The sequence below is a fragment of the Diceros bicornis genome, chromosome 28, assembly GCF_020826845.1.
Source record: "Diceros bicornis minor isolate mBicDic1 chromosome 28, mDicBic1.mat.cur, whole genome shotgun sequence".
Classification (NCBI taxonomy): Eukaryota; Metazoa; Chordata; class Mammalia; order Perissodactyla; family Rhinocerotidae; genus Diceros; species Diceros bicornis.
Window position 1 is genome coordinate 10337957 of NC_080767.1, and position 20480 is coordinate 10358436.

A 20480-nucleotide genomic window follows, 5' to 3' on the forward strand; every position below is an offset into this window, starting at 1 on the left:
TCCAGTAGCCAGCCAGCTCAGATGAGCTCTTTGACTGCTGACTTGAACTCTTTGGATTTTGATTTAGACCATAGGCTTTGGCGTCAGACAGATGTCGATTTGAGTCCCAGTCCTGCTGCCCACTAGCTGTGTAACCTTGGGCAAATTACTTAACCTCTCCAAACCTCAGTTTTCTCATCTATAGAATGAGGATAATAATAACACCTTCCCTATTAGGTTTTTGGGAGCATTACATTAGATAATACATGTGGAGCTCTTAGCCTAGTATATAAACGCAGTTCATGGCTATTGCCCCTAAAAATAGCTAACATTTATTTGCTTACTATGCCACTACTACTTCTAACTAATTATTTATTGAATACTTACAATGTACTGAGCATGGTTCTAAGCACTTTACCTATACAAACCCATTTTATCCTTACAACAACCCTACGAAGTAAATAAAAATTTTATCTCCACGTTATGGATTATGAAACTGTGGCATAGAGAAGTTAAGTAACTTGCCCAAGGTCGTTAAGCTAGCAAGTGGCAGAATTAAGATGCAAAACCAGATGGTTTGGTTCCAGAGCTGACACTCTTAGTTACTATGCTATACCTCTTACTATCATTTATGTGTGATTGTCTTGGTCAGAGAAGCTATTTCTTTGGTACAATCCTCTACGAGTTAAACCCTGGGAGAAATTTTTGAATTACAGCTGAAAAATTCCATTTGCTGAAAGATGGAGAAAAAAATCTTAATTCTGTATTCAGAGCAATATTGAACAATTGAATGAGAAGAAGACCTGCAGAAAAACCCAGGGATGCCTCTTCAGTCTCTCTACCCACTCACTGGGACTGTTTGGGTGAGAAGCCTTTCAAATTGACAGAATTATAGTGGTGAAGTCTGTTTTCCTCCAGGCAGAGGGAGGCTACCTCTCTGTATTCCCACTGCACTTTTTGTTCAGATATCTGTAACCCTTGCCTCCTTGGCTTCTGCCCATCTATGTAATTGAGGACTGTTAAGGGGAGGGGGGTAACAATAATAGTGCTTCAACCAGAATGGTAATTACAAACAATGTAATCACAATAATCCCTGCAGGTAATCCCAAGAAGTCCCAACAAAAGTCTCTTGAGAGGCTGGCAGGGGTCTCAGGATGGCTTGTGCACACTCCTTGGTGGCTGCAGTCTTAGTGGTGCCAATATTTGCTCCATCTTGTATCAGGCGATGATGCTTCTCCACCTGCTCATGCTAGTGATGTGGTGGGGCTTTGAAGTCAGATGGAGCCAGGTGACTAATTTCCTAGCTTTGTGGTTTGGGTAGGTCACAACCTCATGAGCCTCAGTTTCCTCATCTATAAAATGGAAATAATACCTACCAACAGGGTGGGTGGGAAGATTAGAGACAACAAATAGGAAGTGCCTGGCAGTACCTGGGATGTAGCAGGTCTTCAGTGAATTATAGTTACTACAGGTATGGCTCCATCCAACAATGATTCTCTCCCACCAATATTATCGTGGTGGGGTCTCCCCTACTAGACTATAAGTTGTATGAGAAGTAGGGACTTTGTTTTGTTCACTGCTGTTTCTCTGCATCTAGAACAGAGCAAAGATCATAGTATGTGCTCAGGAAGTATTTGTTGAATCAATGAAGGAAGTTTAAAACAAGCTGACCTTGCTCTGTCTTTCTACACTGGCCAGCATTCAGACCCTTGTACTCACAGGGCCTGTGCTCATGATGTTCCCTCTGCCTGGAACACTCCCTCTTCGCTTGGTTGTCTACTTACTCTTCTGATCTTAGCACAAGTGTCACTCTAAGAGGTAAACCTCTGACCTTCCCCTTCATAGCATTTATCAACATTGTTGTAATTTTACTCTATTTGTATAATTGTTTAATATTTGACTGTAAACTTCCTAAGGATGAGGACCAAGTCTGTTGTACTCACCATTGCATTTTCAGGGACTAGGAGTAGGCCTTCAGTACAAACTTAATGAATGAATGAATGACTTTGTGCACTCTTTCCACTTTTTTTAAAGACCCATTCTCTCAAGGAAGCAGGGTCCAATTTCTCAAATTGGGCCGGAGGTCAATCCCAGGCTTGCACCAGTGCTGCACCACAAATCATTCCAGTGTGTCTGGACTGAGCTCAAGCGCTGTGACTCTCTCCTACCAGGGCCAATTTGTCAGCCCCAAATTGTCTCATTACCGTTTATCAGGGCTTCATTATGCAGCTAGATCCTCCAGCAGGAGGTCCAGAAAAGCCAGAATTTTGGCTGGGCTGGGAGTGTGGAGGAGGATTTGCCATTTATTCCTATGTCCCCCCCCCCAAACACACACATGCTTCATTTCTATTTAGTGTTTATCACACTGAGTTGTAACTGTTAATTTTCAGATGTCTCCCCCTCTAGACAGCGGGGCACAATTATCTCCTGCCCCTACAGGCTACTGTGGTGCCTAGCACTCAGTGGATGCTCATAAAGATTTCTTGAAGGGATGCAATGTTTTCCATGAGCGAGGCTTCATTGAGGACAAAAACCAACTCATAGGAGAGGCCACTACCTCTGGCTCTTTTTTTTTAAAAGCTGATCCAATAAATCTCTCTCTCTTTTTTTTTTTTTTTTTTGTGAGGAAGATTAGCCCCGAACTAATATCTGTTGCCAATCCTCCTCTGTTTGCTGAGGAAGATTGGCCCTGGGCTAACATATGTGCCCATCTTCCTCCACTTTATATGTGGGATGCCTGCCACAGCATGGCTTGATAGTGCATAGGTCCACGCCTGGGATCCGAACCCATGAACCCTGGGCCGCCGAAGCAGAGGGTGCGAACTTAACCACTATGCAACCTGGCCAGCCCCAATAAATCTCTTTCTAAGTTAATTTGGGTTGGGTTTTCTGTTACTTGGAACTGAAAATCTTCTGACAGCATAAATAATAATGTTCAACTATAGGATTTCTGATAGATTATTGTTCAAAAATAGTCATTCCATATTTGCTTTCTCTCACTCGCATCCATAAGGATAGACTTCCCTACCCCTTCTCTTTGGGCTCAGCTATGAGACTTGCTTTAGCCAGTGGGATGCTAGCAGACATACAAGCAGGGGTGTGAAAAGTGCTTGCGCAGTTGGGCAGGCCCCTTGCACCACTGTCATCCTCGTAAGAAGAGATACCCCTGGGGAGCTGCTGCCCTTTCAGCCAGGGCCCCCAAATGAATAATACTGGAGAAGATCAGAGCTCAGCCTGCACACAGGAGCCAAGCCCAGCTGGACCTGCAGCTTGAAGCAGTGCCATTCAGCCAAGCCTAGCCTAGATTAGTCAACTCCCAGACCTGTGAGGGTTATTGTGGCACGCTGCTGAGATTTTGTGACTGTTTGTTACAGAGCAATAACTAACTGATCAAGCTTAGGCCAGGGGTTTCCAAACTGGCAGTGCATCTGAGTTACTTAGAGAACTTTAACATAAATAAGGCATACTTGAGTTTCTCCCAGAATGTCTGGAGTGGTGTTCAGAAATCTGCATTCTTTTAAAACTCTCTGGGTGGTTTTATGTAGTGAGTCCCATATTTTTTTGCTATTTTGTGATGGGGGTTGTATTAGAGGACTACTAAGATCTTTTTTCCTCTCTGAAATTAGATGATTGAAGTCAGGGAAATCTCGTTTCTGAAGTAGAAACCTTTTCAATTTGAAAACTTTTGAGAAATCTGTGTTGAATTTTTCTTACCTCATTTGGAAAAAGATGCAGATATAAATTAATTTGTGATTTATGGCCACAGGGTTTTTGCTTTTTATTTAAGAGTTGTCTCCTGTTAGTATTTCTTCCTGGGCTGTGGTTAGCAGTCAAATGAAAATGAAAGGCAGAATACTGGGGCTGGGAGAGCGACGACGTAGGGCAGGAAAGAAGCACGTGGGAGGTCAAGCTTAGCAGAGACGCTGTTGAAGGAGTGGTCTGAGAAAGAGCCTTCTGCTGTCGCTTGGCAGTCAGGAAACTTGGTTCACACCTGATTCAGCAAAAGTTTGAATTTTACTTGTAATAATTGCCACGCCACTGCTAACAGTTTAGAGGTTGCGGCAAATCTTAATAAAATGTTAAAAATGTGAATTTATATAAAAAGCATGATGAAAGTATAATTTAAAAGAAAATAGCTCTTTAAATTATAACAATAAAAATTTTCATTGGAAAAATTCAGACAATACAGAAAAATATAAAAGACAAGTACTTATTACTCATAAGCCCACCTTTCAGAGATAATCACCGTTAATATATTGTTGTATATTCTTCTTGACTTTTTTTCCTATGGATGTGTACACACACATATATTTTAGAAACATAAGATTTTCTTATACATACTCATGAGTATCCTGCTTTTTTTCCATGTCAGTAAAAACTAACCTAATCATCATTAAAGCTGCATAATACGCCATTGTTCAAAGAGGCACCATACTTTTTATTTCTCATGGATAGACATTTGATTATATTTACTATTATAAAAACGCTATGATGAACATCCATATATACATTTTTGTGTGCTTGTCCAATTATTTCTTTAGGATAAATTCCAATATGTGGAATTGCTGGATTAAAGGGTAAACATATTTTAAAGGTTTTTGATACATAGTCTAATTGCCCTCCCCAAATGTGTAAATTAATAGTGCTAGGTTTTGTCAATTCTTTTAACTATTGTTAACCATCAACAAGAAAAAAAATCTTATGGTTTTAATCTGCATTTTAGTACTAGTGGGTTTAAATATCTTTCCATGTATTTATGGTCTGTATTTTATGCGAATCAGACGTAAGCTTCCTATTTTTCTATTATGTCAACTTTTTCTTCTTGAGTTATATTACTTCTTTATATTAAATATATTGTCTCTTATTTACATTGAAAATATTTTCCCTAATATGACTTTGCTTGTGGTGGCTTTTCCAACATTTAAAAAACTTTGCGAGTCAACTCGATCAGTTTTTCAATAAGATTTAAAAATTCTTTCTGAGGTGAGAGGCAGCATAACAGAATGAAAAAGGCAGAGGACTTTCAAACAATTCAGTCCATAATCTTACTGCCCATGGCTGGGTCTCACTTAGCGTAATGTGACAGGAAGTGCACTGGACTGGGAGTCAGATCGCTCTACCTCTCTGGGTCCCAACTTTCTCATCTGTGGAATGGAGATGAGAATGAAAACTCCTTTGTAGGGCTGTAAAAAATAATTGGAGAAAATGCACGTAAAGAGCTTCATCCAGGTCTTGTACATAGCAAGCCCTCTCTAAATATTAGCTATTATTAGTGGGAGAGCGCAATATAGAATTTTTCAAACACTATTTTAAATTCAGTTGGTGTATGTGGGAATGGGGTGGGAGTAAGGATCCTAGATATTTAGCCATTTAACCCCATCTCTAAAACTGCATAGATGGAGTCAGAACTTGGGTTCCACTTCTGGTCCTGCACATTTCTTCATATATGACCTTGGACAAGTCACCTTCACCTCTCGGCGGTTCAGTTTCTTCACCTAGAAGATAGATATGTAATAGACCACCTGCCCTTCTTTTTCAGCCCGGCTGCTGGGCGAAGGAAATGCTTGAGAAACGCTTACAAAGGGCGGCAGATGTGTCTGTTAGGGTAAGGTCTGCGGAGCATCCTCGGCGCCCGCCAGCCCACCGCGGCTGGACCGAGGGGCGGCCGCGACCCCCGGCCTCCGCGCTCCCGCCCCGCCGCAGGAACAATAGCTCCCCTGGAGGCGGCGCCGGCCGCGGGCGGGGGCGGGGCTGGCGGCGCGGGCGCCGGGGGTGTGCGCGGGGCGGGGTCGCGGCCACCCCTCCCGCCGGCGGCTCTGTCACGCGCCCCTCACCGGGCGGGCCGGGGTCTTTGTGACGCGGTGGCGACGGCCGCGGACACAAAGGGAAGGCGAGGAAGAGAGTGAGGGGCCGGGCCTGCCCGCGCCCGCCCCGCGACCCCCGCCCGCCGCGCGCGCGCCCGCTCGCTCCCCCAGCCTCGGTCTCCCCCACGCGGGCTCGCCCCTCACGCGCACCCCGCGCGCCCGCGACCCTCAGCCTCCGTCCCGAGCGCGGCGGGCCCGGGCCTGGCGGGCGCTGCGGGGGACGGGGATGCGGCGCGGCTGCTAGGAGGCGCCGAGCAGCGGCGGGGCTCCGGCGCGCGGCTGGATGCCCGGGGCCTGCGGCTCCCTGCGCTTCCCGCTGTCCAGGGGCGCCAGCCATGGGCGCCGCGGCCGCTGAGGCGCCGCTCCGGCTGCCGGCCGCGCCCCCGCTCGCCTTCTGCTGCTACACGTCGGTGCTTCTGCTCTTCGCCTTCTCCCTGCCCGGGAGCCGCGCGTCCAGCCAGCCCCCGGGGGGCGGCGGCGGGGACTGTCCCGGCGGCAAAGGCAAGAGCATCAACTGCTCAGGTAAGACCGGCCGGAGCCCGCCCTGCGGCCCCTCCTTCCGCCGCCGCCCTCTCCCGGGCCGCGCGGCCGTGCTGGGAGAGGCCCCGGCGTGGGGTCCCGGGGAGCGGGGCCCGGGGTGAGCAGGGGCGGAGGGCAGGGCGCGAGCGGCCGTGCGGGCTGGCGGACCGGCGGTGGGGACGAGGAGTGGCCGTGCCTGCGTCCGTGTGAGTCGAGTGCCGGGCGACAGCGGCCCGGCGTGCGGGGAGGGGGGAGGCCGGCTCCGGCGAGGCGGAGGCAGCCGGCCGGGGCTCCCGGTGTGGTCGTGGGTGTGCACGCGGAACCGCGTGTTTGTGTTGTGAAGGCTCAGGGGAGGGAGGGCGGCCCCAGGCAGGGATTGTGTGTGTGTGTATGTGTGTGTGTGTGTGTGTGTGTGTGTGTGTGACGGTGAGGGGCTTGAGGGCCAGGGGAATGACCATGTGCTGGGGAGGTTCTTCCTTAGGGCACTGGGGTCTCGGAGGGGTCGTGTGGGTAAAGGGAACGGGTGGCCCGGAGGACGGGGCTTGCCGATGTAGTGTGACTCTGTGTGTGTGTGTGTGTGTTTGTATGTCCTTTGGGTTCAGAGGTGGGCACTAGGGGCTTGAAGTGACCCCGGATCTGTGGGTACGAGCAGGGAAAAGTCTTGGGGCCCAGGAAGTGACTCTGTGTTTTTGTGTGTTGTGCATGAGGCTCAGGCATGTGTCCTGGGATATATGCATTGAGGAGGAAGGAGGGAGGGTCGGGGAGAGCCCCTTGGTGTCTGTTCAGAGGGAGGGTGCGAGGGAGTCATCTTGTATAGGGTTTGGGTAATAGGAGGAGGTAATTGGGTCTCAGGGAGTGCCTCCGTGTAGTCAAGTGTGCCCCTGGGTTATTAAGGTGGTGTGGAAAGTGGGAACCGGTTCCGAGGGAATGATCCTGTGCGTGTGTTTGTATGTTTTGCGGGAGAGCCTGGAGGTTGGCAGCAACGGGAGCAGGAGAGTGACCTTTCCCCTCTCTAAGGCCGTCTGCCCCCCCACAGCTGTTGGAAACAAAGAGCTTGCTGGGGCTCTAATGGATGAGACTGGGGAGGAGGGTATCTGGGCAGTAAAGTTCCCTCTTCCTTTCAAAAGGGGTCCCAGAGGAGCCCTGGGGCAAGGAGGGCATCCAGGTCTCATTTAGGGGTGGATGGGTCCTCCTGGAGCTGGCCTAGCCGATGCTAGTGATCATAAGCCACAGCCTTGCTGACTTGCCCTTTATCAATTCTCCACTTGTCTTCTTGAAACCCAGAGGGTGGGAGAAGAGGCGTGGGGTGGTAGGGAGAGGGGGAGGGGAAGGGAGGATGGACATCAGGCCACAGGGGATCCATTGGCCTGCCTGCCAGACAACCCTTGTACCTTTGGGCTGTTGAAGGGGGGCATTGTTTCTGGGGGAGTGAGGAGGGAGCAAGAGGGCCTCAGCACAGATGCTTATATGCTTATAGTACTCTAAATGTAGACAACTTTTGGCCTGCCGTTTAGGTTAGAAGGTCTAAAATCTTTTAATAATTTTCATAATGATATGTTTTATGATGGGGGAGGGATTTTGAGCACAGTAAACAATGGCATGTCCATTAAAAGCTTTTCCATCCATGTAATAACTTTTACTTTATTTTTTCTAATGTTAAGTGGGATATGGGATAATGCTTTAATAAATAATCACACACTAATGGTTAAGAATAAAAACCACTTATATATTAGAGTGCCTTTTTGTAACAAATATTGGTTATCAAACTTGTAAGTGATCAGACCATGTCCAAATATTTTACGGGCTAATGTGCTGTGGTTATTTGTTCTTGCTAAGCTGATTTGTCCTTAGCAAAATATAGTGTGTTTTGATGGATGTTTTTGTGTATTTCTTCTAACTCTTTAGTGCATAGTACAAGTTTTAAGAAAGGACATAGAGGACTGGGAAACCACATGGTGTGGGAAAAGGGTCTGAGTGGGGATCGTAGCCCTTGCTAAGCAGCTGTGTTATTGGGAGCAGGTTACTTAATTTTTCTTAGTTTCCTCTTTATTAAAAGAGAGACTTGGGGGCCGGCCCCGTGGCTTGGCGGTTGAGTGCGCGCGCTCCGCTGCTGGCGGCCCGGGTTCGGATCCCGGGCGCGCACTGACGTGCCGCTTCTCCGGCCATGCTGAGGCTGTGTCCCACATGCAGCAACTGGAGGGATGTGCAGCTATGACATACAACTATCTACTGGGGCTTTGGGGGGAAAAAAGTAAATAAATAAAATCTTTAAAAAAAAAAAAGAGAGAGACTTGGGTTTAATAATATGTGAACCTTCTTTCAAGGATATATTGATATATCAATATAAATGTCAATAAATTAGGCTCATCAAATAAAATGTTTTATAATACTAAGAATACACTTGAATAATTCTGGGTCTAAAGCTGGAAGTTTAGCTAAATGAAGTTTGTAGGTTCTTGTTATAACTAGGATGAAGATCTGGGAATGATTCATATGGGGAAAAATACTTTTTTAAGTTGATTAATTAGAGAACTAAAGTAATCCAGCCTGGACGTATTTGTCTATTAATGCATCTTGAGATTGTGTGTAGATTTTTGAGTAGCTTTCATTACCCAGCTATTTCCCACAGAAACTGAAGTTTACTCCTTCGTATATTTGAGTTTTAAAGTCTAAATGCTGGCCTTAACTCCCTGTTGATTTTCATTTTGGGTTTTGGACCATCATTTCAGCCTGCTCTGACCTTTCTGGAGTTTGATTCTGTCAGGCTGTGCGTTGGGTCACTCACAGCTTTATGGCCCTTGCAAATGTGAAGAGCAGGTCTATGGCTTTATTAAATTAATAGAAGTTGTCTATATCGTAGAAGAGGATGGAACTCTGATATTTTACTGGAGACTTCCTTCCAAATTGGTTAATGCTGATACATTAATCAACTAGATGTTCAACCAGCTATGCATCCTCTTAGTAAAGTTTAACAGATTTTCGAGCTTTTGCTGTTCAGTTTTCCTGTTTTGTTCACCAGCCTATCATTAAAAGATTCTGTCACATTGTCTCATTAGAATCAGTTATGTATATGTTTGTACCATCCTCCCTTTTTCCATTTTAGTAATCCTATCAAAAAGCAAGTGCTGTATATCCTGCCTTAATAAGAAACCTATGGTGGCTTTTTCTTTTTATCATGTTCAACAACTTATTTACCCGTTCTAGAATTTTTCGGGGGATACGTAGCAAGTTTACCCATAGATGTTTTTCTGGATTTGCGTTTCCGTTTTTTTGAAAATTGAGAATGCATTCTTTCATTTCTGGTTTCTGGCACCTTGTCAAGATAGCTTAGATAATCAGCAGTCAGATCTAAAAGTTTTTTCAGTATCATGGAATATGATATGTTTGGATCAGAAAGCAAATTCTTTTGAATCAGTTCTGTATTCTGTTACTGTCCACTCTCCATGCCACATACCTTGGATGTTAGCTCCCTTTTATCAGAGTTCCCAGTTTTAAGATCATGCTCCTTGATGAAGATTACAAAAGCCAAGAAGAAGCTGAATGGGTCTGCATTTGTCACTGTCATCTCTTGATATTACGTCTTTCCTAAGTAGTGGATCCTTTGTTTATCTCTCTCTTTTTTTTTTCTTGCTGAGGAAGATTTGCCCTGAGCTAACATCTGTTGCCAGTCTTCCTCTTTTTTTGTATGTGACCCACTGCGACAGCATGGCCACTCACTGACGAGTGGCGTAGGTCCATGCCTGGGAACCAAACCTGCGCCACGGAAGTGGAAAGAGCCGAACTTAACCCCTAGGCCACCATGGTTGGCCCTGTTTACTTTATCTCTTCTTGTTCTAGGCAAGCCTTTTTTTATTGTCCTCTTGCCTCAGCTCTCATTCTAGACTTTATACTTATTGCTTTGATTTTATATCTTTTTATTTGTACTTATTCTTTTAAAATCTAATGTATCAGAAAGTTCCCTATTCATCCAAAGAGAAAAAAGTTTGGATATGCATGATTTATGTGAAGAAAGATGAACTTTGAACCCAAGAAACCTTGACCTTAGACATGGCATTTTTTCTCATTTGTAACATGAAGATGATGATAGTTCTTTTTGGCTCTGGGGTGTTTGAGAAGAACAAATGAGGCTAAATGTGTGAGACATTTCTGTCTTAGGGAATGTGGTTAAAGTGGTAGAAAAACAGAAAGTGACATTTGGTGATATACATAAGGTGGAGAATTTGAACTAGGTTTTAAAAATGTCACGGAAGTTAGAAGTGGATTCTCTGGTTTGTAATTTGGTGGTACGTATGGTGAATGGATGATATAAACTTCAGATTAAGAGAAATGACTTGTTAGTGGCAGTTGAGGATTTTGGGGAATAAAAAGTTTTCCTTAATTTGTGGTATCTTGATCAGGACACTTCTAGATCCCTGGTATGGAATATGTGGGTATTTATTAATTTATTTAGTGAACCTTGATTGAATACCTGCTTAGTGTAATCTAATATCCTAGATATTAAGGGAGATATATGAGAGGCCATCGCTGCCTTCAAGGACCTTATATTCTAACAGAGGTGGTTGGTTAGCCTCATATAAGTATATATAAGGAAACATCTATTTAATGCATCTCGGCTCCCTGCCACCATTAATAAGCACTTATTGAACACTGACAGCACTGGAATTTTTTTAAGGTATACACTTAAGTGATGTTTAATATAGTCACAAAGTTGTACAAGTATCACCACTATCTAATCCAGAACATTTTCATCACTCCAAAAAGAAACTCTATACCTATTAAGAGTCATTATATGTTCCTCTCCCCCCCCCACCCCCAATCTGTGGCCACTATTAATCTACTTTCTGTCTCTATGGATTTGCCTATTTTGGACATTGCATATAATTGGAATCATGTAACATGTGGCCTTTTATGATTGGCTTGTTTAACTTAGCACAGTGTTTTCAAGGTTCTTCCATGTTGTGGCATGTGTCAGAACTTCATTCCTTTTTATGGTTGAGTAATATTCCACTGTGTGTGTGTGTGTGTGTGTGTGTGTGTGTGTGTATACACACCACATTTTGTTTATCCATTCGTCACTTAATGGACATTTGGATTGTTCTGCTTTTTGGCTATTATGAATAATGCTCTATGAACATTCATGTACAAGTTTTTGTGTGGTCTTATGTTTTCAGTTCCCTTGGGTTTATACCCAGGAGTAGAATTGCTGGGTCACATGGTAACTCTATGTTTAACATTTTAAGAAACTGCCAAACTGTTTTCCAAAGCAGCTGCACCATTTTACATTTTCACCAGTAATGTATGAGAGTTCCAATTTCTCCACATCCTCTCCAACATTTGGTATTGTCTTTTTGATTATAGTCATCCTAGTGGATGTGAAGTTGTGTATCACTGTGGTTTTGATTTGCATTTCCCTAATGACTAATGATATTGAGCACATTTTCGTGTACTTATTGGCTATTTGTATAGCTTGTTTGGAGAAATGTCTATTCAGATCTTTTGCTGGGCTTGATTTTAACATTCTGGATTAAATATTCCCTTAGTCAACCATACTAACCAATTCTCACAGCACACAGATGCTCAAACTGATAGGTTAGCTCTAGTTTGCCTGTGTATCATTTGATTTCTCTGCTTAGCAAGAGTCAGTTGTTTGTTCTCAAACTTACTTATACTAGTGTCCTTGTGAGTACAAAATAATAAATGTTACTCAAATTGATGAAATATGACTGCAGAAAGAATTGTTTTTATAAAATACTTTGGGAAGACTTGATAAAGTCAAGAGGCTGAAAAAATTATCTTGCAATGAATTAGATTATGGTCAAGACAACTGAAATAGATTGGGGAAACCTTATAATTCTATAGAGGATTCTGCTCCTAGAAAACTCTGCAAGTGTTTTTAAGTCCTCATTCTACTTTATAGGAAAGGAAAATGGACACTGTAGATAATGGATTATGGTGGTTTATCCAAGAAAGTGGAGAACTGCATTTGGCAGACCCATACTCAAAGAAAAGGTCTTGGAGCTACATCGGAAAAGAATGTACATTTATATGTTTGGAAGTTAAAGATGTGTAAAATATGTGTGTATCATTTTTAAACGATTTCCTGGCTTTTTGGATTAATTGATCAGCGATCACTTTTACATGTTTGAAAAAGAGGGTTTGCACTGTACAAGATGCCCTAAGGAAGATATAGGAATAGTGTTGAGGGAATGAATAATTCTGATTTGTAGGAATCAAAGACGGTTTCCTTGAGTAAGTGGCACTCGGCTGGGCTCTGCAGGCAGAGGAGAATGTCAGCTGAAAACACCAGGCACGCTTTTGCCTGAGGCCTTTGCTGTTGATGTTCCTTTTGCCTGAAACCTTCTTGTCCCAGTTATTGATCTCCAGCTCCTTTAGGTCTTCGGCACTTTCAAAATGATGCCTTAAAATTGCGGCCTTGTCTGCTTTCAGTCCCTTCTGGCCCCCTCCCACCCTAATCTTCCTTTATGCTTTTTTCCTGCTCCATAGCGCCTTTTCCTGCGTGACCTACTGCACTTGTTGCTTATTATCTGTTTCCTCTTTGTAGCTCCCCGGGGGCAGAGATTTTTGTCATTTTGTTCACTGCTCTGTTGACTGTGCCTAGAACAGTGTCTGGAACAAAATTAGGGGCTCCTTACAAATTTATTTGTGGAATTAATTCATGACTGAATGAACAGAGAAACTGAGGAGAGTTGGGAAGGGTGGTCTAGGCCGAAGGAATGGCATTAGAAAAGGCACAAAGATGGGGCAGTGAAGGGAGTATTTTGGGATACTGGGATGTGGGGATTACGGCAGGAGATGAGTCACGCGTTGCCACCACATTAGTGGCAGGCCTTGGAGGTTGAGCTGGAGGTTTGGCACTTGCTCTGAAGACAAAGGGAAACTTTTTTTTTTTTTTAGTGAGGAAGATTAGCCCTGAGCTAATTTCTGTTGCCAGTCCTCCTCTTTCTGCTGAGGAAGACTGGCCCTGGGCTAACATCTGTGCCCATCTTCCTCTGCTTTGTATGTGGGATGCCACCACAGCATGGCTTGACAAGCGGTCTGTAGGTCCGCACCCGGGATCCGGGCCTGAGAACCCTGGGCTGCTGAAGCAGAGCACACAAACTTAACTGCTACACCACTGGGCTGGCCCCAGCAAAGGGAAACTTTTCAAGGATTTGAGTGACATTGTGGTTTTAGAAAGCAAAGTCTGGAATTGGTGAAGGTTAAAGGGAGAAGGGAAGACTGGGAGCATGGTGATAGAGAACTGAGAGGACTGGTTTGGTCTGCACAGTGTTTTAAAAAATTGCATTGGTTATTAACCATTAAAAATCTGGAGGTTTCACTTAAAATCTGGATTGTGGTCTTCACTTCTAAACTGAGAAGTATTGGCAACATTGGGCTCTCCTTTCTACAAGGCAGGAATCAGCCCGAGCTGTCCAGTGGGCCGTGAGCTCTTCACTCTGCCAGTCCCCACCCAGCTAGCCTTTCATTGATGTGTTTCTCCCTTAGCTTCTGAATCTCCTGCTGTGGGAGGTGGGTGAATTGTGGTGCTTTTAATTTGGGATGGAGAGCCTGTCTGGAGGAGAGTCAAATTGGTGTATATTGCTTCCCTCATTCCTGTTATAATCACCAAGTTGGATGCGAATCCTTATTTCTTTGGTGTCCCACCCTTCCTGCCTGAGCACCCCTCCTGCCTGTACGCCTTGCAGTTTCCACTGTATTCATTTCTTTCCTTCTCAACCCTTTCCTTGAATCCACCTCCTACCTCTTCGTATTGAAGGCTACCCTGCTGTCTCTGATTATACCATTTTCCTTGACATGCTCGCTAGTGATGTTTTTATCATATCTATTTTTCCTTTACTGTATTAATTTTATATCTTAGTTTTAGTACTTCTCCTTTTTCAACTTTCTCTTTTTTTCTCTAAGTTCCTTAGGTGGAAACAGATCATTTGTTTCTTTTTCCTCACCACTACAGGCATTTCTGATAAAATTCCTCTTGTCATTCTTATAAAACCTATGAATTTAGATATGTTACAGATAGTTTGTTTTGTGGTTTTGCATGATGATCTAAGAATTTGTCTTAGAATTTCTAGCTTTTTGTGTTAAAACTAACACATCTCCGTGTCGTAGTATGAGAACAAATTTTGTGAAAGATTCTCATACCCCAGAAAAGACAGTATCATTTCCTTGGCTTCTCAGTCCCCTATTACATAACTATTAATTTTACTTAAAATTTTTTAAAATTTTGTATTAATTTCAAACTTAGGGAAAAGTTATAGTAGTATACCCAGATTTCCCAGTTGTTAAGATTTTACCACATTTGTCTTATCATAGTCTTTTTCTATATCTATCTACCTACCTAGCTATTTATCTATCTGTATCTTTTTTTTCTGAACCTGACTTTGTCAGGTTGGCCTCTCCCAAGGGGAATGGTTTAATTAATGCTTTATGTCAGTTCTCTACTTTTAATTCTTTGTTTTGTCATCTCCTGTCAGTGAAATATTGAAGCCTCCAATTACATTCCACAGTTTTTCAGTTTTTCTTATATTTTTGTTATTCTTTTTGGGACATATACTTTGAATTTTGTTTTGCTTTTTGTTGTACTTTTATTTTTGTGTGGGGTGGGTTTAAAGTATCTCCTGCAGTCACAGTGATTCTCTTCCTTTCCTGGATTTGTGTTTGTCTTTTAGGTTTTAAGTGTTGGGGTGTGTTTCCTAACACAGATTTAGACCATTCTGCTTTATAGGTGTTCATTCATTTACATTAAATGAAGTGATTAGATATTTGTGCTACCCTCCATCAGCATCATTTTTTAAAGTGTACAATCCACTATTTTTTTTTTCTTTTCTTTTTTTTTTTTTTTATTGATATTTTAATGGTTTCTAACATTGTGAAATTTTGGGTTGTACATTTTTGTTTGTCCATCACCCCATATATGACTCCCTTCACTCCTTGTGCCCACCCCCCACCCCCACTTCCCAGGTAACCACAGTCCAGTTTTCTCTGTCCATGTGTTGGTTTATATTCCACATATGAGTGAGATCATACAGTGTTTGTCTTTCTCTTTCTGGCTTATTTCACTTAACATAATACGCTCCAGGCCCATCCATGTTGTTGCAAATGGGATGATTTTGTCTTTTTTTATGGCTGAGTAGTATTCCATTGTATATATATACCACATTTTCTTAATCCAATCGTCAGTCGAGGGACACTTAGGTTGCTTCCACTTCTTGGCTATGGTGAATAATGCTGCAATGAACATAGGGGTGCATAAGCCTCTTTGGATTGTTGATTTCAGGTGCGTTGGATAGATTCCCAGTAGTGGGATGGCTGGATCATAGGGCATCTCTATTTTTAATTCTTTGAGGAATCTCCATACCGTTTTCCATAGAGGCTGCACCAATTTGCATTCCCACCAGCTGTGTATGAGGGTACAATCCACTATTTTTTAATAGAACCACAAGGTTGTGCAACCATCACAATCAATTTTAGAACATTTTCGTCCTCCCAAAAAGAAACTTCATATTCTTTAGTAGTCACTCGCCAAACCCCACTCTCCCGGCCCTAGGCAACCACTAATCCACTGTCTTTTCCTGTATATTTTCTTATTCTGGACATTTCATATAAATGGTTTCTAGCCTTTTGTGAGCGGCTTCTTTCACTTAGCATAATGTTTTCAAGATTCATCCATGTTGTAGCATGTATCAGAATTTCTTTCCTTTTTATGGTTGAGTAATATTCCATTGCGTGGGGACCACATTTTGTTTATCCATTCCTCAGCTGATGGGCATTTGGGATGTTTCCACTTTTTGGTTGTTATGAATAATGCTCCTGTGAACATTCATGTACAAGTTTTTGTGTGGACATACGTTTTCACTTCTCTTGGGTTGACACCTAGGAGTAGAATTGCTGGGTCACATGGTAACTCTATATTGAACATTTTAAGGAACTGCCAAACTGTTTTCCAAAGTGGCTGTACCATTTCACATTTTCACCAGCAGTGTATGAAGTTCCGCTTTCTCCACATCCTGGCCGATACTTGTTATTGTCCTTTTTTATTATAACCAACCGTCTTCTTTTAAGTTCATGTTTTTGCCCTCGTTTTCCCTATATATGTGGTTTCTTTCATGGAATTTAAATTCTCAATTTCTTTTAAGCTGGATTGGAAGGTAATGTCAAGTCCCTTACCCCCTTCCTCCTTTGCCCTCCTTTTTTTCACTGTTAGAAACACTGTTTTAACAGCACTATTTTCATTGTTCCTACTATTCCCCTGTTAGCTTCTCTCATGGGAGAATCGAGGCATTTAGGAGTTGGCATAACTCTCTTCTCATGTGCTTTGAAATTCTATGTTTAAATCTTAAAATTCCCTCAGTGTTTGCTTTTAGTTTATTAGATGATTTGCTGTTAATCTTTTGTTACTGTTTGAGTATATTTCTTTTTTACAAGTGTCATATATTTTTCATAGCTCAGTTGTTTCATCATGTTTTGAAAAATCATTTCAGGTTCTAAAGTTCTTAACAGATTCTTCTGCTTTCAGAAACTTTGGCAGATATATTATGTTTTCAGCCATAACTCCATTTCTCCCATTTTTGTGCACATATTCTGAGTCTTTCTTTTCTGTGGTTTAAAAAAAAAAGAACCCCCCCACCTTTTTTCTTTGTTATAAAAGCAGTATTGTTTCGATGTAAAAAATTTGAGGAATATGGGAAAGCATAAAGAAGAAATCTGTGACCATTTCCATTCTCCTCTGTAATATTTTAATATTTATGCTTGAAATTATTTCATTTTATACCAGAAAAATTTTGAACTTTTTTCTTGATATTAGTGTTTGCTTTGGCATTTTCTGTTTAACCTGGAGCCACTATTGTTCACAGATTAGGTCTCCTTTTGGGATTTTTAAATTCAGTTTATTTTGCCTTGTCAGCTTTCATCTAATATTGTTTTGCCAGTGAATCTAAACTGCTGATATTTCTGTATCAGTTCTGTTGTTTATAGCCTAATTGATACATTTAGATTCTGTATTGTTCACAATTCAGCTCAGTCTTTGTTTAGTGTCCTGTGTTCATTTTTCACAGTTTTTTTCTCTTAAAGTCATTTGAGATATTTTTAGGTGATGCATTTGTGTTTGTTATTATTGTTTCCTTCAAGTTCAGACCATAAGTGCTTCCAAATTACCATTTTTTTTTAAATTTTTTGTTTATTGCAGTAACATTGGTTTATGACATTGTAAAAATTTCAGGTGTACATCATTGTACTTCTATTTCTGCATAGATTACATCATGTTCACCACCAAAATACTAATTACAACCCATCACCACACACATGTACTGAATTATCCCTTTCACCCTCCTCCCTCCCCCCTTCCCCTCTGGTAACCGCCAATCCAATCTCTGTCCCTATGTGTTTGTTTATTGTTGTTATTATCTACTACTTAATGAAGGAAATCATACGGTATTTGATCTTCTCCCTCTGACTTATTTCACTTTGCATTATACCCTCAATGTCCATCCACGTTGTCACAAATGGCTGGATTTCATCGTTTCTTATGGCTGAGTAGTATTCCATTGTGTATATATACCACATCTTCTTTATCCATTCGTCCCTTGATGGGCACTTAGGTTGCTTCCAAGTCTTGGCTATTGTGAATAACACTGCAATGAACACAGGGGTGCATGTACCTTTGCAAATTGGTGTTTTCAAGTTCTTTGGATAAATACCCAACAGTGGAATAGCTGGATCATATGGTAGTTCTATCCTTGCTTTTTTGAGGAATCTCCATACTGTTTTCCATAGTGGCCGCACCAGTTTGCACTCTCACCAGCAGTGTATGAGAGTTCCCTTCTCTCCACATCCTCTCCAACACATGTTGTTTCCTGTCTTGTTAATTATAGCCATTCTGATGGGCGTGAGGTGATATCTCATTGTAGTTTTGATTTGCATTTCCCTGATAGTAATTTTGAACATCTTTTCATGTGTCTGTTGGCCATCTGTATATCTTCTTTGGAGAAATGTCTGTTCAGGTCTTTTGCCCATTTTTTAATTGGGTTGGTAGTTTTGTTGTTGTTGAGATGCATGAGTTCTTTATATATTTTGGAGATTAAGCCCTTATCAGATGTATGGTTTGCAAATATCTTCTCCATTTAATTAGACCTAGCTTTTTTTTTTTTTTTAATTCTTAACTATTTTACAACAGTTTGCTGGGGTTTAAAGTTGTGGTTGTGTCTTTTTAAAAAAAGCTTTGGTTTTGGTTGTTTCACCCAAAGATGAGAAGTATCTTTTATCCATTGCTCTCTTGTAAAGATCTCTTTTCAATCCTTGCTATCCTATGAGGGATTATTATACCCATTTTTACTCCAGGGGACCGGGACTTCTCAGAGAGATTTAGTGCTTGGCCAAGATCATATAGTTACTTAATCAAATAATTAGAACTTTAAGTCTGGACCTCTTTCTTTCTTTTTTTTTTTTTAAGATTTTATTTATTTATTTTTTTCCCCCCAAAGCCCCAGTAGATAGTTGTATGTCATAGCTGCACATCCCTCTAGTTGCTGTATGTAGGACGTGGCCTCAGCATGGCCGGAGAAGCGGCGCGTCTGTGCGTGCCCGGGATCCGAACCCGGGCCGCTAGCAGGGGAGCGCGCGCACTTAACCGCTAAGCCACGGGGCTGGCCCGTGGACCTCTTTCTAATACACCAGAGTTTTGTGAAGTCCTTTTTAAATTCTCTTTTAAAATAGTTAATATCAAGTTCTCCAGTGCCAACTTGCAGGTTATTTTGTACATTTTTGTCTTTGTGGATGACTTCCCTGGATTCTGGCTACCTCCTATCCTCTTAGCTTTGCAGACACTAAGGAGTAGTGGTTAGAAGTAGAGCTAACGGGTGATATTCTTGTGTTTATATTTATTTATTGATATTTTAAAAATTTTGATGGAGGAAGTGTGCTGAATGTACTTGCAAAATCTTAAAATACATACGTAAACATGTGTATCTTGTAAAATATAAACTGGAGTATAACTCTCTATTTCACTTCACAGTGGATCTTGGTCTTCCTGTATCAATATATATGTTTCTACCATACACTTTAATGGCTGCATAGTATTTCATCAGTGATTTATTTAATTCCCAACAGATGGACGCTTAGGTTGTTTTCCACTTTGCTGTTTTTATAACAGCATTTTTTATAAATGCTGATTTAACAATCTTGTATATACATTTTTGTATTTTTTAAATTCTATCCCTATCATAAGTTCCTAGAAATAGAATTGTTGGATTAAAGGATAAAGACAATTAAAATTTCAGTATGTACTACCACATTATTCCATGAGAGGTTCTGCCAGTTTATACTCTCACAGTTGGTTTGAGTGCTCATTTTTCCACACCTTCTCCAGCAGGGCTGTTAATAACAAAAATAATAGTTAACACTTCCTATAGCACTTCTGATGTGTCATGCACTGCTCTGAGTGCTTTCCATGTCTTTATTTAATCCTCTGTCAACGTTATGAGGTGGGTACTGTTATTGTCCCCATTTTACAGATGAGGGAATGGAGACACAGAGTGGGAAATTACTAAGGTCACGTAGCTGATAAGTGACAGAGCCAGGCTATTGATCTAGGCGGTCTGGTTCTAGGGTCTCCCTCTTAAACACCAAATCCCTGTTCATTTTTTTGTTCCTTTTTTTTACTCAAAATTTAGTGATTGTTTTATCTGATTTTTTAAATTATTTTTATTTTTTATTGAGATATAATGCACATAACATAAAATTCACCGTTTTAAAGTATACAATTCATTTGTTATTTATCTATTTATCTATTTAATTAATCAATTTATTTTTGTGAGGAAGATCAGCCCTGAGCTAACATCTGTTGCCAATCCTCCTCTTTTTGCTGAGGAAGATTGGCCCTGGGCTAACATCCGTGCCCATCTTCCTCTACTTTTTATGTATGTGGGACGCCTGCCAAAGCATGACTTGATAAGTGATGCGTAGGTCTGCGCCTGGGATCCGAACCTGTGAACTCCAGGCCTCGAAGCGGAGCATGCGAACTTAACCACTATGCCACTGGGTCGGCCCCTCATTTGTTTTTAATATATTTAGTATGTTGTGCAACCATCAACAGTATCTACTATC

General features: G+C 41.9%; 2 protein-coding genes across 2 annotated transcripts in view; one reads left to right on the forward strand and one right to left on the reverse strand.

The window, feature by feature from the left end:
• Positions 1 to 5514: 5514 nt before the first annotated feature.
• On the reverse strand, positions 5515 to 6180 carry LOC131393780 (proline-rich protein HaeIII subfamily 1-like). The gene has a single exon (XM_058524815.1). It carries the CDS (start codon positions 6178 to 6180, stop codon positions 5515 to 5517), a length of 666 nt encoding a protein of 221 aa, XP_058380798.1.
• Positions 5837 to 20480, forward strand: part of TMEFF1 (transmembrane protein with EGF like and two follistatin like domains 1) — an 88009-nt gene continuing 73365 nt past the window's right edge. The window contains exon 1 of the mRNA XM_058523656.1: positions 5837 to 6365. Within this exon, the coding sequence (XP_058379639.1) occupies positions 6179 to 6365 (187 nt within the window). The 5' untranslated portion in view covers positions 5837 to 6178. The remainder of the gene's footprint in view (positions 6366 to 20480) is intronic.